The sequence below is a fragment of the Podarcis raffonei genome, chromosome 1 (assembly GCF_027172205.1).
Source record: "Podarcis raffonei isolate rPodRaf1 chromosome 1, rPodRaf1.pri, whole genome shotgun sequence".
NCBI classification, from domain to species: domain Eukaryota; kingdom Metazoa; phylum Chordata; class Lepidosauria; order Squamata; family Lacertidae; genus Podarcis; species Podarcis raffonei.
The window spans coordinates 116731422-116749023 of NC_070602.1; the positions used below are offsets into that span (position 1 = coordinate 116731422).

Consider the following 17602-nt stretch of genomic DNA (forward strand, 5'->3'; position numbering starts at 1 on the left):
ATGGGATAATTCACTTTGCATGAAACGACTTCTGATTCAGAAGCAGTAAATAAAAATCAAACCATAAGGAAAAAACAACAGTGAATAGATATTCAAGGTCATTCAAGGCAACCAGAAAAAACACAAGTAGTGAGCCATAGTAAGCTGCTATGTATGCAAACCCTGCTTTTTCTTTTTTTCTTAAAGCTACTACTCCAGAAGTTTGATAAACAAAGCTCACGGGAGTTTTAGTCTTTAACTCAGGAGCATATGCATGGCTCCCAAAATGTTACTGGCAATGGCAGCTGAGGCTTCCCAAGAAAAAAGGACTACCTGTTCTCCGTACATTGTGCTGGAGAAACATTACGAGCCCAGTGGATCGCTAGCTACCAATTCTAGTTAGGAAAGAAGTCTGGGTGTTTTGCATGGCTTAACAACTATCTTAAAAAGCTGGATTAAAAGAAGTGTCTCTCTCGCTCACTCTATAAATAGGTTTTCATATCCAAGGCAACACATGCTCAGTGTAATGAAGACGAATCTTACTGGATCTACATTTCTAAAGGGAAATTTATTACACGAACCCCCTGCAATTAAATATATATACAAATTCACTGGTAAAAGGAATCCTGTTGAACTGATATTTAAATTGAATATGCTGTGACAATTTCAGAGTTATCATCATTATCCCATAAGCATTCCCCCTATCAGGTAGAAAGACTGCATATTATTTTCTGCCTCATGCAGAAGGATATGTCTACGCATGGGAGCACAGGCATTTTTAATGGCTAAGGGAACTATTGGACAGACCACAGGAATCCTAAGACTTGGTATGGCATTTGGATAGGTAGGCCAACTATGTGTTAAACTGCAAACTCATTTACTTACAAGTACATTTCATTCATTTAAGTGGAAGCCCCTTGCAGACAAGTTGCAGTACAATCCTAGGACCTGTCATCTCACAGATATAAGCCCCATTGTTTCCCACAGAACTTGCAACCAAGTAAGGCTTCAAGGGATTTTTATCCTCAAGTGCCCCAATCTCATGAAATTGTTTGCCAAATCTCAAAAAGTTATGTGAATTATAGGGAAAACTAACTAATATATGCAATCCTTCCTAATGTTCTTGTGATTTATTCAGAAGAGGCAACTTGAAGTTGACCAAGGAAAAAACTATGGACCTATGGATTGACAGCATTATATTGTACTATGGTGGGAAAATGCTCCTCCCCCCCCCACTTTAACATTGTAAATAGAAGATAGAAAACAATATAATAGTTCAATGAATACAACCCATTCTGGCAGGGGAAAAAATAAATAAAAGAAAGGCCATGGATTCTGCCAGCAGAATACCATTTCTTGACATCTTCACTCTTTTACATTTGAAAAGGATTCTGCTCTTTGTTATCAGAATTTCAGCTGCACTTCAACGGATGAAAAGCAGATGTCTGTCTAGCACAAAAGCCACTTGTAAGTGCTCTAAATTGTGATACCAGGCTGTTCAAAACTTGTATTTATGGATGAGATTGTTTAAAAAGAAAAATAGACACGATTTTCATGGATTAATTCTTTATCTTCAAAACACATTGTTGGCGTAAAGGGTTGTGGCTTGGAGAAGTTGAAGACCTATGAAGAGGAAAGCTTGGCTGAACCGATGGATGGAGAATGTAAGCCAATACACTACTAATGGTGCAAATCTAGGCACTTGTAGACACAGTTCCACTGAGTGGGGCTTATGTGTACGTTAATGGGTTAAGAATTTCCAGCCTAATCCCAACCCCACTTACTTGGAAATAATTTCTATGGAATTAAATAGACTTTACTTCTGAAGAGACATGGTTAGGACTGAACGGCAAAACTTCTATCTAGATCAGAAATTAAATGCATACAAGCATATCCTTGTGTAATCTATAAATATTTAACTAAGCGCCGTGCAAATTTTTCATGCAGAGGGTTAACAATGTAGTCAAATGCGCAAGTAGTGAGCCAACATGAAGTGTCTTTGTGTGCTCTTTCAATGTTATACTTTTTCAAGTTATTTTCATTGTGGGGGAAATCCAAGCTGAAAAAGAGAAACTCTCTGAACTGAACTTGCACATATCTGCCATTGTGATATAACAACTTGTCCTATTTCAACCAGTCTAAAGATGGGATAAAGATTAAGGCACTTATTCCTATACCTGAACTTCATCCCTCCAATGAGATGGATTTTCTCCAAAAACAACGCCTAAATTACAGATTAAGTTAACTGCAGTTCAGTAAGAAATCAATGTAATCCAAGTTAGTCATGGCGTCTAACTTTTCACACTGATTTCAATGGCACCTATATGCAATTAACTATATGAATTCAACCCTATGTCTTCAGATCTTATGATTTTGTGAGTGAGAATGAAAAACTGACCGGCATCAGTGGCTTTGAGCTTGGTGGCTACAAGCGTGGATCAATGGGTTTGGGTTAAGAGTTCTCCTCACCCTGGCATGTTGTAAGTGGTATTGGGCTTTGGGAACCCAATATTTCTTCCTCATCCCTTCCCCAGTCTCCTTACTTTATATTGAGGGGAATGTCTGCCCTAGGAGAGTCTTTCCTAACCCAGGACACTGAACCCATTAGTTTAGTCTTAAGAAGAGTGGGCAGTAATTTTCTAAAGATCTCTGCCATGGGTGGCAAAGACAACCACCCACAATAAGTATTTATTGTTGTTAGTCTCAATTCTAACACTAATAATTATTACTGTTGTTGTTAGTGCTATGGTTTGTTACTGGTTATGAGTGCTATGGTTTGTTCCTGGGTCCTTGGTGTTTGTCCTATCAGGATTGGAGAGTAATATCTGAATAGGACACATGACAGAGAAACATAGGCAAAACACGCACCACAAGAGTCACGTTGAAGAAAAGAAGATGTCAACAAAACGTGTCTGTGTGCAAGAGATGGGCATCCAAGAAGGCACAGGCGCAGAAATACTGAGGCAGCTGTAAAGGAATGAGCACACAAGTACACATTCAAGAGATTTGTGTGCCTTGTATGTCTGTCAGTGTGCTGATAGAGCTTCCTGCATCTGTCTTTTTGAGGAGAGGGTATTTTATAGATTGTTACGAATTGCATGTGTTTTTGTATTAACATGTTGATATCACAATTTATTTATGTTTAAGGTTTTTAAATACAGTCGTACCTTGGAAGTGGAACGGAATCTGTTCCGGAAGTCCGTTCGACTTCCAAAACATTCGAAAACCAAAGCACAGCTCCTGATTGGCTGCAGGAAGCTCCTGCAGCCAATCAGAAGCCGCAGAAGCCCCGTCGGACGTTTGGGTTCCAAAGAATGTTCGCAAACCGCAACACTCACTTCCGGGTTTGCGGCGTTTGGGAGCCAAAACGTCCAAGTACCAAGGCGTTCGGAATCCAAGGTACGACTGTACACTGCAAGCCACTTGAAGGACTCTGTGTGACACGTGACTACCAATTCTAAGAATAAAAATGTTTTTAAAAATATTACAACCAGCACTATCTTTTCCTGGCTTTGTGTTAGATGAGACTTGAGGGGCCAGCTGAATCTGGCCTCTCCAAAAATAATTTTTTTGAACATGTACGGTAGTGTACAAAGAAATAGGCTACTCACCACACCATACGAATAAGTGTCACATGTTTCAGATACTGGCAGACTCTGGATAACTTCTGGAGCCATCCAAGGAAAGGTACCAACTAGAGACATGTGTGTTGTATGGGAGTGGAATCTTGAAGCACCAAAATCACATATCTAGAAAAAGCAGTAAATAAACAAAAATGAGCATCCACATTTTTTTGAGCCGGGGGAGGGGGGACAACTATGATGCAAAATACGGTGCAACAGCAAATAAACTTTATAGGTGCTTTATATTTTCCTACCTTTAATACTCCATCACCAGCTATGACCACTGAAAATTTAAAAAGAAAGAAAGAAGGGTAAGAAGAAATTACATGACAACTATTTACATTATTTAATGATGATGGGCGTGTACATACTGGAAAGCACAGTTCATATCATTTCTCTAGCTGAATCGTCTGGCAATAAATCTAACTGACACTGAAATATCTCATACTGAATTGTCCATGGCCACCAAAGAAATATTGATATTAGGGTTGATAGCTTACTGAGAGTAAACTCAGCGCGTTATGACAGTGGAAAAGAAAACACTCAGTGTCAAAAATTATTAAGGAGCGAGACTGAAGATAAAACTGTCGGATATTATAATGCCATGTCATATAAATCTATACTGTAGACTTGACATCTGGCATATTCAGAGTACCACAGAGCAGGAGGTGTCAGATAAGGACAGCCAATATGATCTAGCAATTGGAGCACCTACTCTCAACAAAAAATCTAAAATATTCACAGTATTATAGTTTAGGGAGAAAAGAAGACGACTGAGTGAGAAAATGACGTGGGTTTATAAAATTATGTAAACTGTTGAAGAGAGTGAACAGAGGGATCTATCTATCTATCATCTATCTATCTATCATCTATCAATCAATCAATCAATCAATCTAATATCACTCGGAATATTAGGATTTGGGATCAATTTACATGTAAAGGATAAATCTTTACACATAGCATAATATACACACAACCACATAGCTTTAAAGTAGATTAGAAGACATTAACAGTTTATAGGTAAAAAGTAAAGGTAAAGGACCCCTGGACGGTTAAGTCCAGTCAAAGGCGACTATGGGGTTGCGGCGCTCGTCTTGTTTTCAGGCTGAGGGAGCCAGCGTTTGTCCACAGGCAGCTTTCCGGGTCATGTGGCTAGCATGACTAAACCAGAGCGCAATGGAACACCGTGAAGGAAACCAGAGTGCACAGAGACACCATTTACCTTCCTGCTGCTACTATTTATCTATTCGAGCTAGTATGCTTTTGAACTGCTAGGTTGACAGAAGCTGGGACAGAGCAACGGGAGCTCACACTGTCAAGTGAATTCGAATGGAAGGTCGGCGTTTCAAATTTGCGCAACGGGGTGAGCCCTGTTGCTTTGCCCCAGCTTTGGGCAGCCTAGCAGTTCAAAAGCATACCAGTGCAAGTAGATAAATAGGTACCACTGCGATGGGAAAGTAAACAGCGTTACCGTGCCCTCCGGCACTCGTCACAGTCCTCCGTGCAGCAGTAGCGATTTAGTCATGCTGGCCACATGACCCAGAAAGCTGTCTGTGGACGAACACCGGGTCCCTCGGTCTGAAAAGTGAGATGAGCGCCACAACCCCATAGTCGCTTTTGACTGGACATGGATCCTTTACCTTACCCTTTTAATGGTTTATAACAGACAATTAGTGAAATAGAACCTCTTCTATTCAGAACAAGAATACCCCTATGCAGCAGGTGCTGCTGGCCAAGGATAGGCAAAGAGTCTTGCTTTTATGCTGGGATGGGGAACCTGTGGCCCAGGACTGCAACTGACATCATCCCCGATCACTGGCCATGCAGGCTGAAGTGATGGGAACTGGAGCCCAACAATATTTTGAGGAGTACACAGGCTTCTCTCTCACCATGCACCATGCCCTGATTTGACCTTGCTCATTAGTGTGTTCATCATTCTTTGTTTTATAATTCACTTAAAATGTAAAGATTTTAAGACTGGTGTTGCTGGTCCCCATTTCGTGTCAGTGTTCAAGGTCACGTGTTATATAGTCCTGACTATTTTGTCAATGCTTAACTTTATTTTGAAGTAACAGATTTCAAAACAACTTTTACTGGGGGGTGGGTGGGAATAAAATGTTTAAAAATGAAAGTTCTATTAAAAAAAACACTTCCCAAAAACATTTGAGCTGGATGTTTGTCTAATCCAACATGGAGTTCCCCTAACTCTGTCAGAAGGGCCATCAAATAATTGGTCAAAGTATTAGAATACCCAGCAATAAATACTAAAAAGGCACAACATTAAATAAACTACAAGATTGATCAACCACATTTCAAACAAAGTGTTTTCCAAAGCAGTTTCCCTAAGTTATCTGCGTTTGCAGACAAAACTTTACACAGAATTGTGAATATTTGGTTTTCAATATCTAAGTACCAGTTATAAAATATATTTTACATAGAGGTAACATTGGATTTCTCTGGTCAAAAATCAAGAAAAGAAAATGAGGCACAGCCCATTTTAATGTGATTGTAAGAGAAAAACCCTTTCAGGATAAAAGCAACAACTAATAGCAACATTACAGTGAAATAAGGCCCCTTTCATTTTTTCCCCTTTGCACGTTAGTTTTGGGTGTATCCCACAGTACTAATCCCATTTGGCACAAAGCAATTCTATCTTGCATAACAGCCACAGAGATTCATGAACTGCAGTTACTACCAAGCAGGAAGAGATCAATGGATGAAAAACTACAGATATTTTGTGTTGAACTTGGTTCAGCAGCCTCTCACCTGGAGCATTAACAATATTGTCATTTTCTTGACAAGGACATGGCTTTCAACTCATAGTGTGTTTTTTCATGGCTGGAGAACTCTTAACATATTTTAACTCATTGTGCAAATAGAGCAACAGATTAGGACCATGTGACCCTCCAGTTCACTCCAATTCCCATCAGCCCCACCCAATATGGCCAATAGAGATGCAAATTCCACAAGGCAGTGGGCTCAATCCAGACTAAGGGCCTCTCCACACTTACCATTTACAGAACAGTTGCTGTTCGACCCAACATTTTAAAAAGTGAATACAGTCATACCTTGGAAGTCGAACGGAATCCAAAACGTCCGGACACCAAAGCGCGGCTTCTGATTGGCTGCAGGAGGCTCCTGCAGCCAATCGGAAGCCGCAGAAGCCCTGTCGGATGTTCAGGTTCCAAAGAAAGTTCACAAACCGGAACACTCACTTCCAGGTTTGTGGCGTTCAGGAGCCAAAATGTCCGAGTACCAAGCCCAAGTACCGAGTTTGGGATCCAAGGTACGACTGTATGTAGCTAATTGCCTGCATCTTTGGCCACAGTCATTTTTAGAGAGTGAGTGTGGAGTTTTCCTTTCCACGCTAATGGAGGGTTCTGCCCTAACTGAGAAAAGTTCCATGGCTGTAGTCACTCTCCTAGTGTAGCCTTACGTCCTTCCAGGCAATTATTGTTGGTGCTATGAGCCTGCACATGGGGATAGCACTTTTGCGATTTATTTATTTTTAAAATTATGCCTACTGTTCAAGAATACTGATCTTGTGGGGGGTAGAGGAGATTAGAAAAGGAACTACATGTTTGCCTGAACTATGGTGACTCTTGTTATTGTGATGAAATTTTGTATTTGGCTCATGACTACTGCCAAGGGCTCAGTCCCATCATTTCTATCTGTCATCTATCTCCTTTGAACTGAGCTCACAAACTTAACATCTTCCACTGGTTTGAGGGAAGGGCCAATAAAAACTGTCTGCCAAATCTAGGGCTCCCATACATCCGGAATTTCGTGGGCATAGCTGGGATTCGGCCATTGTAACCAACACCTGGGCGGAAAATCTCTGAATGTAAAAGCAGGGTTTTGAGTACAATATCCAGGAATATTAGCTGAAGGATGCTGACATTGTGTGGCAACATGTCCCAAAATCCCCCAAACCCCAGCAACTATTCCACTATAAACTATTCCACTAGGTTACTTGCAGATGTCCCACTGAAAAGCGCTATGGAAAGTTAATCATGACTAACTTAGTGCCCTCTAAAATAAATGGGACAATTAACTTATCCTGGAATCCAACCTAATGTGTTCTCATTTTGCCATTGTCCAGAGGTGCACGAAAACTCTGCTTACTTAAATGCATCTTAGAATAATTGTACAGAATGGTAAAGTTCAAGGAAGCTAAAAAGAGACCAAGCTAAATACACTTTGTTGAAGACAAACAGGATTAGAGGCGAATCTCAACATGTTTTGAAGTGTTTTCCAGCAATGTTTAGTAAGCATTTTAACTGAAGGTAGAATTGCTTTCCTGTGTTCAGTAACTAGCACTGAAAAACCAGGATTTGCAAGAAAAACAAGAACATGTAAATTCATGCTGTTTTACCATTTCGGGATTTCAGATCTCGGTGAATTACTTTGACTGGAGCCTCCATATGCAAATAGTGCATTCCTAAAAGGAAATGATTTTTAAAAAGAAAGGAAGAAAATCTATGTTATAACATGATCACTTCTTATCAGCACTTGCAATGGCTTCTTCACAAGCCAAATGCAAATAAGGCAAAATCTTGGAGCAATTCATGTATTTCAATTCTGTGGTGAGGAAGACACACATTCAAAAAAAAAAAATACTCAGTGAAGGAAAGGGTATGTGCATTTTTCACGAAAGGCTACATAGCACAAGTCTCTCCCCCTCCCCAAAGTAGCAAGTGAACAGGCCTTCCATTATTTATGTATAGCCTTTATACCATATTTTTCCGTGTATAACATGCCCCTGTGTATAAGACGCCCCCTATTTTTGGAGACTCCAAATTAAGAAAATGGGGGGAGCTTACCAAGAGTTGTTAAGCTTTTTTGGGGGGGAGGATTGCCCAGAGTTGTTGAGCATTTTTTTTGGGGGGGATGCCAAAAATCACTCACCCACATGACCACACGCGTCGCCAGAGGCGCCGATCATATGCCTGCTCACCGCCAGCAGGTGGAAATTGCCCAACCAATTGCCGCTGACAATCTCCTAATCACGGTGATTGGGCGAATTGCCCGTACCCCCAATGCACTACCCATGTATAAGAGAAGCCCAAAATTTTTAACTTTTTTTAAAAAGAAAACACCTGTGTCTTATACATGGAAAAGTACGGTATGCCACATTTCTGTCAAGGCATCCTAGGTAGTATACAATTTTAAAATCCTAAAACATATGAATGGTTAACTATATGTTGTAAGCCACCCAGAGTGGCTGGAGAAACCCAGCCAGATAGGTCGGGGAAGGGAAAGGAGATTGTTAGCTGCTTTGAGACTCCTTAAAGGGAGTGAAAGGCGGGATATCAAATCCAAACTCTTCTTCTTCTATTATTATTATTAGAAATAGAGTCATCCTAGGCCAGGCATGGCCAAACTTGGCACTCCAGCTGTTTTGAGACTACAATTCCCATCATCCCTGACCACTGGTCCTGTTAGCTAGGGATGATGGGAGTTGTAGTCCCTAAACAGCTGGAGTGCCAAGGGCATGCCTGGCCTAGGGCAACTGTTGACACAATTTCCTAGTCCTGGGCTAGAGTCTTAAGCAGCCACTAAAGAAGGTGGGATGCAGTTGGTCCAATGGTTCTGTCAGGCCTTTGCTGGTTCTGTCAGAGTCTATATTACATTAGTAATATATTTGCATTTTATGATGCTCGGTCGATCTTTAAAAAGCTTTTTTCTGCCCAGCTCAAATATTGATAATGACCCCTTTTCTCCCTACAGGGAAGTCATTCTCATGCAGCCCTTTGCCCTACAAAGATGCCATATAAAGAAAATGGGAACATTACTTATGAACGGAAGCTGAGAACAGCAGAAATAAATAAATTCTGTAGGTATTTCCAGAGCCGTAGCTATTGGGGGGGGGGCGCTAGCCGGGTTTTTTGCCCCAGGTAAAGCCTCCACAGGGGCACCATTGAGGCTCCCAGTCTCTGTGTGTATATACATGCAAATACACATGGGAGGTGTCACACCAGGTCTTTGACCCGGGTGAAATAAACCATCTCCTTAAACTACATCCTGTGCCAAGCATCTGGTAAATCAAGATTCACTAGGAGGTCTTGGAAGAAGAAGAAGAGTTTGGATTTGATATCCCGCTTTATCACTACCCTAAGGAGTCTCAAAGCGGCTAACATTCTCCTTTCCCTTCCTCCCCCACAACAAACACTCTGTGAGGTGAGTGGGGCTGAGAGACTTCAGAGCAGAAGTGTGACTAGCCCAAGGTCACCCAGCAGCTGCATGTGGAGGAGCAGGGAATCGAACCCGGTTCACCAGATTACGAGACTACCACTCTTAACCACTACACCACACTGGCACCACACTGGCAGCTTTCGTGGAAGATAACCAAGTTGATAGCACTGGAGAATGTGAACAATTTAGACTAAGGATTAAAGATAATGCTGCTCCTTTTTTTCAAATTATTGCAATAAATTTCCCTTTGTTACCAATGAATCTCACTTACCTTTAGCTATATCAGTTGCCCAGGTCATTATGTGATCCATATCCATCTCTTCGCTTCTGTTGCTATTTATGTAGTCATACAGTGATCCAGCAGAAGCATATTCTGTGAAGAAATAGCACACATCTTTAAAAATGGCTTTGTCTAATGCTGGATAGGTGCACGGTGATGTGTGGCTTTCCTAATGAAAAGCATTTACATGAGGAGCACGTTTTGAACGCATGCAAATGGGGAGTTGACTGTACTGGAGAGTCACACAGGGCCTTTAAGGGTGTGCTCTCTGAAAATTTTCAGCAATAATCCACCAATTCTGGCAGGAGGGCTTTATCAGACTCCGTTCAGCCTTGTGGTGCTGATAGAAACGACAAATTTTGGATTCTGTGGTGTGTTCTGAAGTACCATTTCCAGTTCATGCAGGACCTTTAAAGGTAAAGGTAAAGGGACCCCTGACCATTAGGTCCAGTCGTGGCCAACTCTGGGGTTGCGGCGCTCATCTCGCATACAGCTTCCGGGTCATGTGGCCAGCATGACTAAGTCGCTTCTGGCGAACCAGAGAAGCACACAGAAACGCCGTTTACCTTCCCGCCAGAGCAGTACCTATTTATCTACTTGCACTTTGACGTGCTTTCGAACTGCTAGGTTGGGAGGAGCTCACCCTGTCGTGGGGATTCGAACCGCCGATCTTCTGATTGGCAAGTCCTAGGCTCTATGGTTTAACCCACAGCGCTACCCGCGTCCCTCACAGGACCTTTAGGTTCATAAAATTTCAAATAAACCAAGTGTCATCTCTGAAACATCTTAAGATCTACCACTTCTTATTTCTCATAATTTTTTTTGCACGCAGCACTGTAAACTGTTCCCTGGGTTCATGTTCTGATGAAATACTTTAAAAAATATACAAATCAGCAAAGACTCTCTAACACATAATGCTTCTTCGTTTCAGTTCATGCTGCTTTATAAGCTGTCCGTCCTGTTTTTGCAGTTCCATTGCTTTGCTCTTCCAAGCACATCCATGTGCCTTGTTTCGTATACATCACATGCTTCAAATTACATACCCTTCAACCAAGAACTTGCGTAAACTGTTCATACAACAGTTTGGCCAATTAAGAGAGATAAAGATGTGTAAACAACTCACATAAAAGTAAGGATATTTGAATTGCAGTCTTTGAGGAGGAGCTACACATGTCAAGCAAATTTGTATTTAATTCAAAATATAATCATAGAATCATAAAATTGTAGAGTTGGAAGGGACCTTGAGGGTCATCTCATCCAACCCCCTTTGATGCAGGAATATGCAGCTGTCCCACACAAAAATCAAACCTGCAACCACAGCATTATTAGCACCATGCTAACCAATGGAACTATCCATCTAGTTTATTTGATGTAAAAAAGGAATGACTTTGATTTATTAAAAACAGTTAACATGCCCTCCATGAATATGTCTAACACTCTTTTAAAAAGTCCTCCAAGTTGGTAGCCGTTATTACATCTTGTGAGAGTTCATGCCATAGTTTAACTATGCATGAAGAACTAATTTTGCTCTGCTGCTCTGAATCTTCCAACACTCAGCTCCATTGTGTGGTCCTCGTTTTACGAGAGTGAGAGAAACACATGCACTCTCTATGCAGTTTCCCATACCATGCATAATTGTATACATCGCTATTAAGTTCTCCCTCACCCTACTTATTCACCTTTTTTTTCTATCCTAAAAAGCCCCAATGTTCTAAGAGAACAAGGGAGAAGTTCACGGGGTTTTTTCTAGAAAAATAGCACCAGTTACAACCTTTCTTTATTGGTGGCGGGGCATTCTTTCTGAGGTGTACACTCAGTATTTCAAAGGCATTATCATATTGACAGTCTTATTTCCAATCTCTTTCCTAACAATCCTTTTTAAGTGGGAGATACAGCAATCAGCAGTCCAAGTGCAGGAACAGTTGTTGGCTCTCAGTCTGTGCAATGTGTGTTTTCAGAGACTGGAAGGATGGCAAAGGGCACTAAACCCTAGGCCTCAATCTGAAGACTGGCCTGTAAACTCTTGGGAGTATTCCATAGCCATTGTGGCACAGATGCCAGGGCAGGGCGCAAAGTATAAAATATAACTGCAGAAAGAACTATTTTTAGACAGAAGCACACTGGTGTTGTGAGCAGTGTTAAACAGAGAAAGGAGTTAAAATGGGAGCAGGGAAGTGGGTGGAACTCCACTGAGGAAACTATAACATCTTTAAAACTTTCTGGCCACGAAAGCTGCACAAAAGTAGTAATACACTGGTCACTGTAAATATAGATACAGTGATACCTCGGGTTACAGACGCTTCAGGTTACAGACTCCGCTAACCCAGAAATAGTACCTCAGGTTAAGAACTTTGCTTCAGGATGAGATCAGAAATTGTGCTGCGACAGTGCGGCCGCAGCAGGAAGCTCCATTAGCTAAAGTGGTACCTCAGGTTAAGAACAGTTTCAGGTTAAGAATGGACCTCCAGAACGAATTAAGTTCTTAACCCAAGATACCACTGTACCTAGCATTTCAGAAACAAGAAGAGCTTCTTAAATGTAAAACACACACACCCAGGGCCGGATTTAGGTTTGATGAGGCCCTGAGCTACTAAAGGTAATGGGGCCCTTTATATGTCCAGCTGTCCTTTGTCAACAACAAATTGTCGCTTTTTTTGTATTGAATATATGCTATATGGTAATTTATGGACCTAATAGGTATCTAGGTATCTAAAGCCATTTGCACATAACAAAAATATGTATTTTAACAAAGTAATTGCTGAACAGAAATGCAGTTAAGAAGTATATTAATGTTGTTGTTGTTTAGTCGTTTAGTCGTGTCCGACTCTTCGTGACCCCATGGACCAGAGCACGCCAGGCACCTCTGTCCTCCACTACCTCCCGCAGTTTGGTCAGACTCATGTTTGTGGCTTCGAGAACACTATCCAACCATCTCATCCTCTGTCGCCCCCTTCTCCTTGTGCCCTCCATCTTTCCCAGCATCAGTGTCTTCTCCAGGGAGTCTTCTCTTCTCATGAGGTGGCCAAAGTACTGGAGCCTCAGCTTCACGATCTGTCCTTCCAGTGAGCACTCAGGGCTGATTTCATTAAGAATGGATGCGTTTGATCTTCTTGCAGTCCATGGGACTCTCAAGAGTCTTCTCCAGCACCATAATTCAAAAGCATCAATTCTTCGGCGATCAGCCTTCTTTATGGTCCAGCTCTCACTTCCATACATCACTACTGGGAAAACCATGGCTTTAACTATACGGACCTTTGTTGGCAAGGTGACGTCTCTACTTCTCAAGATGCTGTCTAGGCCTGTCATTGCCTTTCTCCCAAGAAGCAGGCGTCTTTTAATTTCGTGGCTGCTGTCACCATCTGCAGTGATCATGGAGCCCAAGAAAGTAAAATCTCTCACTGCCTCCATTTCTTCCCCTTCTATTTGCCAGGAGGTGATGGGACCAGTGGCCATGATCTTCGTTTTTTTGATGTTGAGCCTCAGACCATATTTTGCGCTCTCCTCTTTCACCCTCATTAAAAGGTTCTTTAATTCCTCCTCACTTTCTGCCATCAAGGTTGTGTCATCTGCATATCTGAGGTTGTTGATATTTCTTCCGGCAATCTTAATTCCAGTTTGGGATTCATCCAGCCCAGCCTTTCGCATGATGTATTCTGCGTATAAATTAAATAAGCAGGGAGACAAAATACAGCCTTGTCGTACGCCTTTCCCAATTTTGAACCAATCAGTTGTTCCATATCCAGTTCTAACTGTAGCTTCTTGTCCCACATAGAGATTTCTCATGAGACAGATGAGGTGATCAGGCACTCCCATTTCTTTAAGAACTTGCCATAGTTTGCTGTGGTCGACACAGTCAAAGGCTTTTGCATAGTCGATGAAGCAGAAGTAGATGTCTTTCTGGAACTCTCTAGCTTTCTCCATAATCCAGCGCATGTTTGCAATTTGGTCTCTGGTTCCTCTGCCTCTTCTAAATCCAGCTTGCACTTCTGGGAGTTCTCGATCCACATACTGTTTGAGCCTTCCTTGTAGAATTTTAAGCATAACCTTGCTAGCGTGTGAAATGAGTGCAATTGTGCGGTAGTTGGAGCATTCTTTGGCACTGCCCTTCTTTGGGATTGGGATGTAGACTGATCTTCTCCAATCTTCTGGCCACTGCTGAGTTTTCCAAATTTGCTGGCATATTGAGTGTAGCACCTTAACAGCATCATCTTTTAAAATTTTAAATAGTTCAGCTGGAATACCATCACTTCCACTGGCCTTGTTATTTGCAATGCTTTCTAAGGCCCATTTGACTTCACTTTCCAGGATGTCTGGCTCAAGGTCAGCAACCACACTACCTGGGGTGTACGAGACATCCATATCTTTCTGGTATAATTCCTCTGTGTATTCTTGCCACCTCTTCTTGATGTCTTCTGCTTCTGTTAGGTCCTTACCACTTTTGTCCTTTATTATGGTAATCTTTGTATGAAATGTTCCTTTCATATCTCCAATTTTCTTGAACAGATCTCTGGTTCTTCCTATTCTGTTGTTTTCCTCTATTTGTTTGCATTGCTCGTTTAAGAAGGCCTTCTTGTCTCTCCTTGCTATTCTTTGGAAATCTGTATTCAATTTCCTGTATCTTTCACTATCTCCCTCGCATTTTGCTTGCCTTCTCTCCTCCGCTATTTGTAAGGCCTCGTTGGACAGCCACTTTGCTTTCTTGCATTTCCTTTTCATTGGGATGGTTTTCGTTGCTGCCTCCTGTACAATGTTACGAGCCTCCATCCATAGTTCTTCAGGCACTCTGTCCACCAAATCTAAATCCTTAAACCTGTTCGTCACTTCCACTGTGTATTCATAAGGGATTTGACTTAGATTGTACCTTACCGGCCCAGTGGTTTTTCCTACTTTCTTCAGTTTAAGCTTGAATTTTGCTATAAGAAGCTGATGATCTGAGCCACAGTCAGCTCCAGGTCTTGTTTTTGCTGACTGTATAGAGCTTCTCCATCTTTGGCTGCAGAGAATATAATCAATCTGATTTCGATACTGCCCATCTGGTGATGTCCATGTGTAGAGTCGTCTCTTGTGTTGTTGGAAAAGCGTGTTTGTGATGACCAGCTTGTTCTCTTGACAGAACTCTATTAGCCTTTGCCCTGCTTCGTTTTGATCTCCAAGGCCAAACTTGCCAGTTGTTCCTTTTATCTCTTGATTCCCTACTTTAGCATTCCAATCCCCTATAATGAGAAGAACATCCTTCTTTGGTGTCACTTCTATAAGGTCTTGTAAGTCTTCATAGAATTGGTCTATTTCAGTTTCTTCAGCACCAGTGGTTGGTGCATAAACTTGGATTACTGTGATGTTAAAAGGTCTGCCTTGGATTCGTATCGAGATCATTCTATCATTTTTGAGATTGCATCCCAGTACAGCTTTCGCCACTCTTTTGTTGACTATGAGGGCCACTCCATTTCTTTTACGGGTTTCTTGCCCACAGTAGTAGATGTGATGGTCATCCGAACTGAATTCGCCCATTCCCGTCCATTTTAGTTCACTGATGCCCAGGATGTCAATATTTATTCTTGCCATCTCATTTTTGACCACCTCCAACTTACCCAGGTTCATGGTTCTTACATTCCAGGTTCCTATGCAATATTTTTCTTTACAGCATTGGACTTTCCTTTCGCTTCCAGGCATATCCGCAACTGAGCGTCCTTTCGGCTTTGGCCCAGCCGCTTCATCAGCTCTGGATCTACTTGTACTTGCCCTCCGCTCTTCCCCAGTAGCATGTTGGACGCCTTCCGACCTGAGGGGCTCATCTTCCAGCGTCATAACTTTTATATGCCTGTTGTCTTTGTCCATGGAGTTTTCTTGGCAAGGATACTGGAGTGGCTTGCCGGTTCCTCCTCCAGGTGGATCACGTTTGGTCAAAACTCTCCACTATGACCTGTTCATCTTGTGTGCCCTGCTCGGCGTAGTTCATAGCTTCTCTGAGTTCTTCAAGCCCCTTCGCCACGGCAAGGCAGTGATCCATGAAGGGGAAGTATATTAATAATGAAATACAATTAGGAAGAAGTATATTTTTGGGGAGCCCTCAAGAGAGTGGGGCCCTCAGCTATAGCTTGTTTAGCTTATACGTAAATCCAGCACTGCATAAACCACAAAAGGAAGGCTTGTAACTTACCCGTAACTATGCCATAGTTGGGGGGTTCGAGAACAGCTCCATAAAACTGTATGATGTTTTTGTGGCTGAGCACGCTGAGGATTTCTGCCTGTTCAAAATACAGAAAATGTTAAGGTGTCAATGCAAAACTGCGTACGGTTCCAGAACGCACCTATAGTAAACGTTTAAATCAAACTATCTCTGAATCCATCTCTTTCACAAACAAGATTTGAATATGCAAAGAATGCACGCCAGGTTAAACAGTGAACACTCAGCGACACTTCTGAGAGTCAACCACCTTCACATCCCTGATGAAGGCTTTGTAAGTGTCATTAACCAACAGTTTCATAATTTGGAAGTATGAAAGCCATTATATTGCAAGTTCTATCTTCAGGTGGTTGAGCTGTCACTCTAGAGGCCTTTTTCTGTCTCGATAAATACAGAGATGCAACACCCTTCATTGGCTACACAATAAGAGACAAGGGGGCTTATTTCTTACCAAAATACTGTAGAGACAGAGGTCAACAGTAAACAGGGGTGGTGCATCCCATTTCACTGTCACCCTCTCACTGCCTCCCCTCTGGTGGCACCACACCTCTCTTACCGGTGAGATCTCGCCAGAAACCAGTGCCACTGCCAGCAGTGGTGAGGCAGGCACTGCCTCTTGGGCTTCTGTTACTCGAGGCAGGCAACTCACCTTGCCTCAGCAGTGGGCTGGGACCGGAGGTCAATGCACTTGTAGACTGATTTTACCTTTTACAGATTAATTTTCTGTAAAAGGCTGTACACATGCCACCAGCATCCACCAAAAATCAGGAACATTAAGTTTCACCCAGAAAAGATGAAAAAATGCTCTACAAGGTGAATGGCAAGAACCAGGAAAATTGCCACAACATACATAAATTTACATTTTCCTTCTGGCTGAACGTATTTGTGAAGGCTCCATTTTGAAAATAAACTCCATTCGGCTACCAGATCAACCAACCAACATCGTGTTTAATCTATCAGCTAAATTTCACAGCGTGAAGCACTCTCTCATGCCACAAAATTACAGGGTTAGACGTGTTTAACTATGCTAGCACTCTGATTAGCAGAACATCACTAAGTGCTTACTAATATTTATCACTGTTTCACGTGAGAGTTGATTAGTTATATGATTCGAAAATATTTGCCACATTCATGTGAAGAACACTAAAATGATTTAGAAAGGATTGAAGGCAGGTAAGGAAAGAAATGGAACCCAAACGTTCTCCAGAATTTTAAGGATCAGTAACAATTTAAACCTGGGAAAGTTTTATCTGTTAACTGTCCCTCACAATGTTTTATGGAAGTTAATTCCTCTCTACCATCTGCTGCTCAATCCTGATGGTGTCGGGGGTTACAGCAGGA

At 41.8% G+C, this 17602-nt stretch overlaps 1 protein-coding gene across 3 annotated transcripts in view; it reads right to left on the reverse strand.

Annotated features, from left to right (window-relative positions):
- Nucleotides 1-17602, reverse strand: part of MAP3K20 (mitogen-activated protein kinase kinase kinase 20) — a 111296-nt gene that overhangs the window by 64085 nt on the left and 29609 nt on the right. For all 3 annotated transcript variants that reach the window (XM_053359378.1, XM_053359386.1, XM_053359393.1), the window contains exons 3-7: nt 16235-16322; nt 10069-10170; nt 7978-8043; nt 3857-3885; nt 3591-3728 (exon numbers count right to left, since the gene is read on the reverse strand). In XM_053359378.1, coding sequence (XP_053215353.1) covers nt 3591-3728; nt 3857-3885; nt 7978-8043; nt 10069-10170; nt 16235-16322 — 423 coding nt within the window. The remainder of the gene's footprint in view (nt 1-3590; nt 3729-3856; nt 3886-7977; nt 8044-10068; nt 10171-16234; nt 16323-17602) is intronic.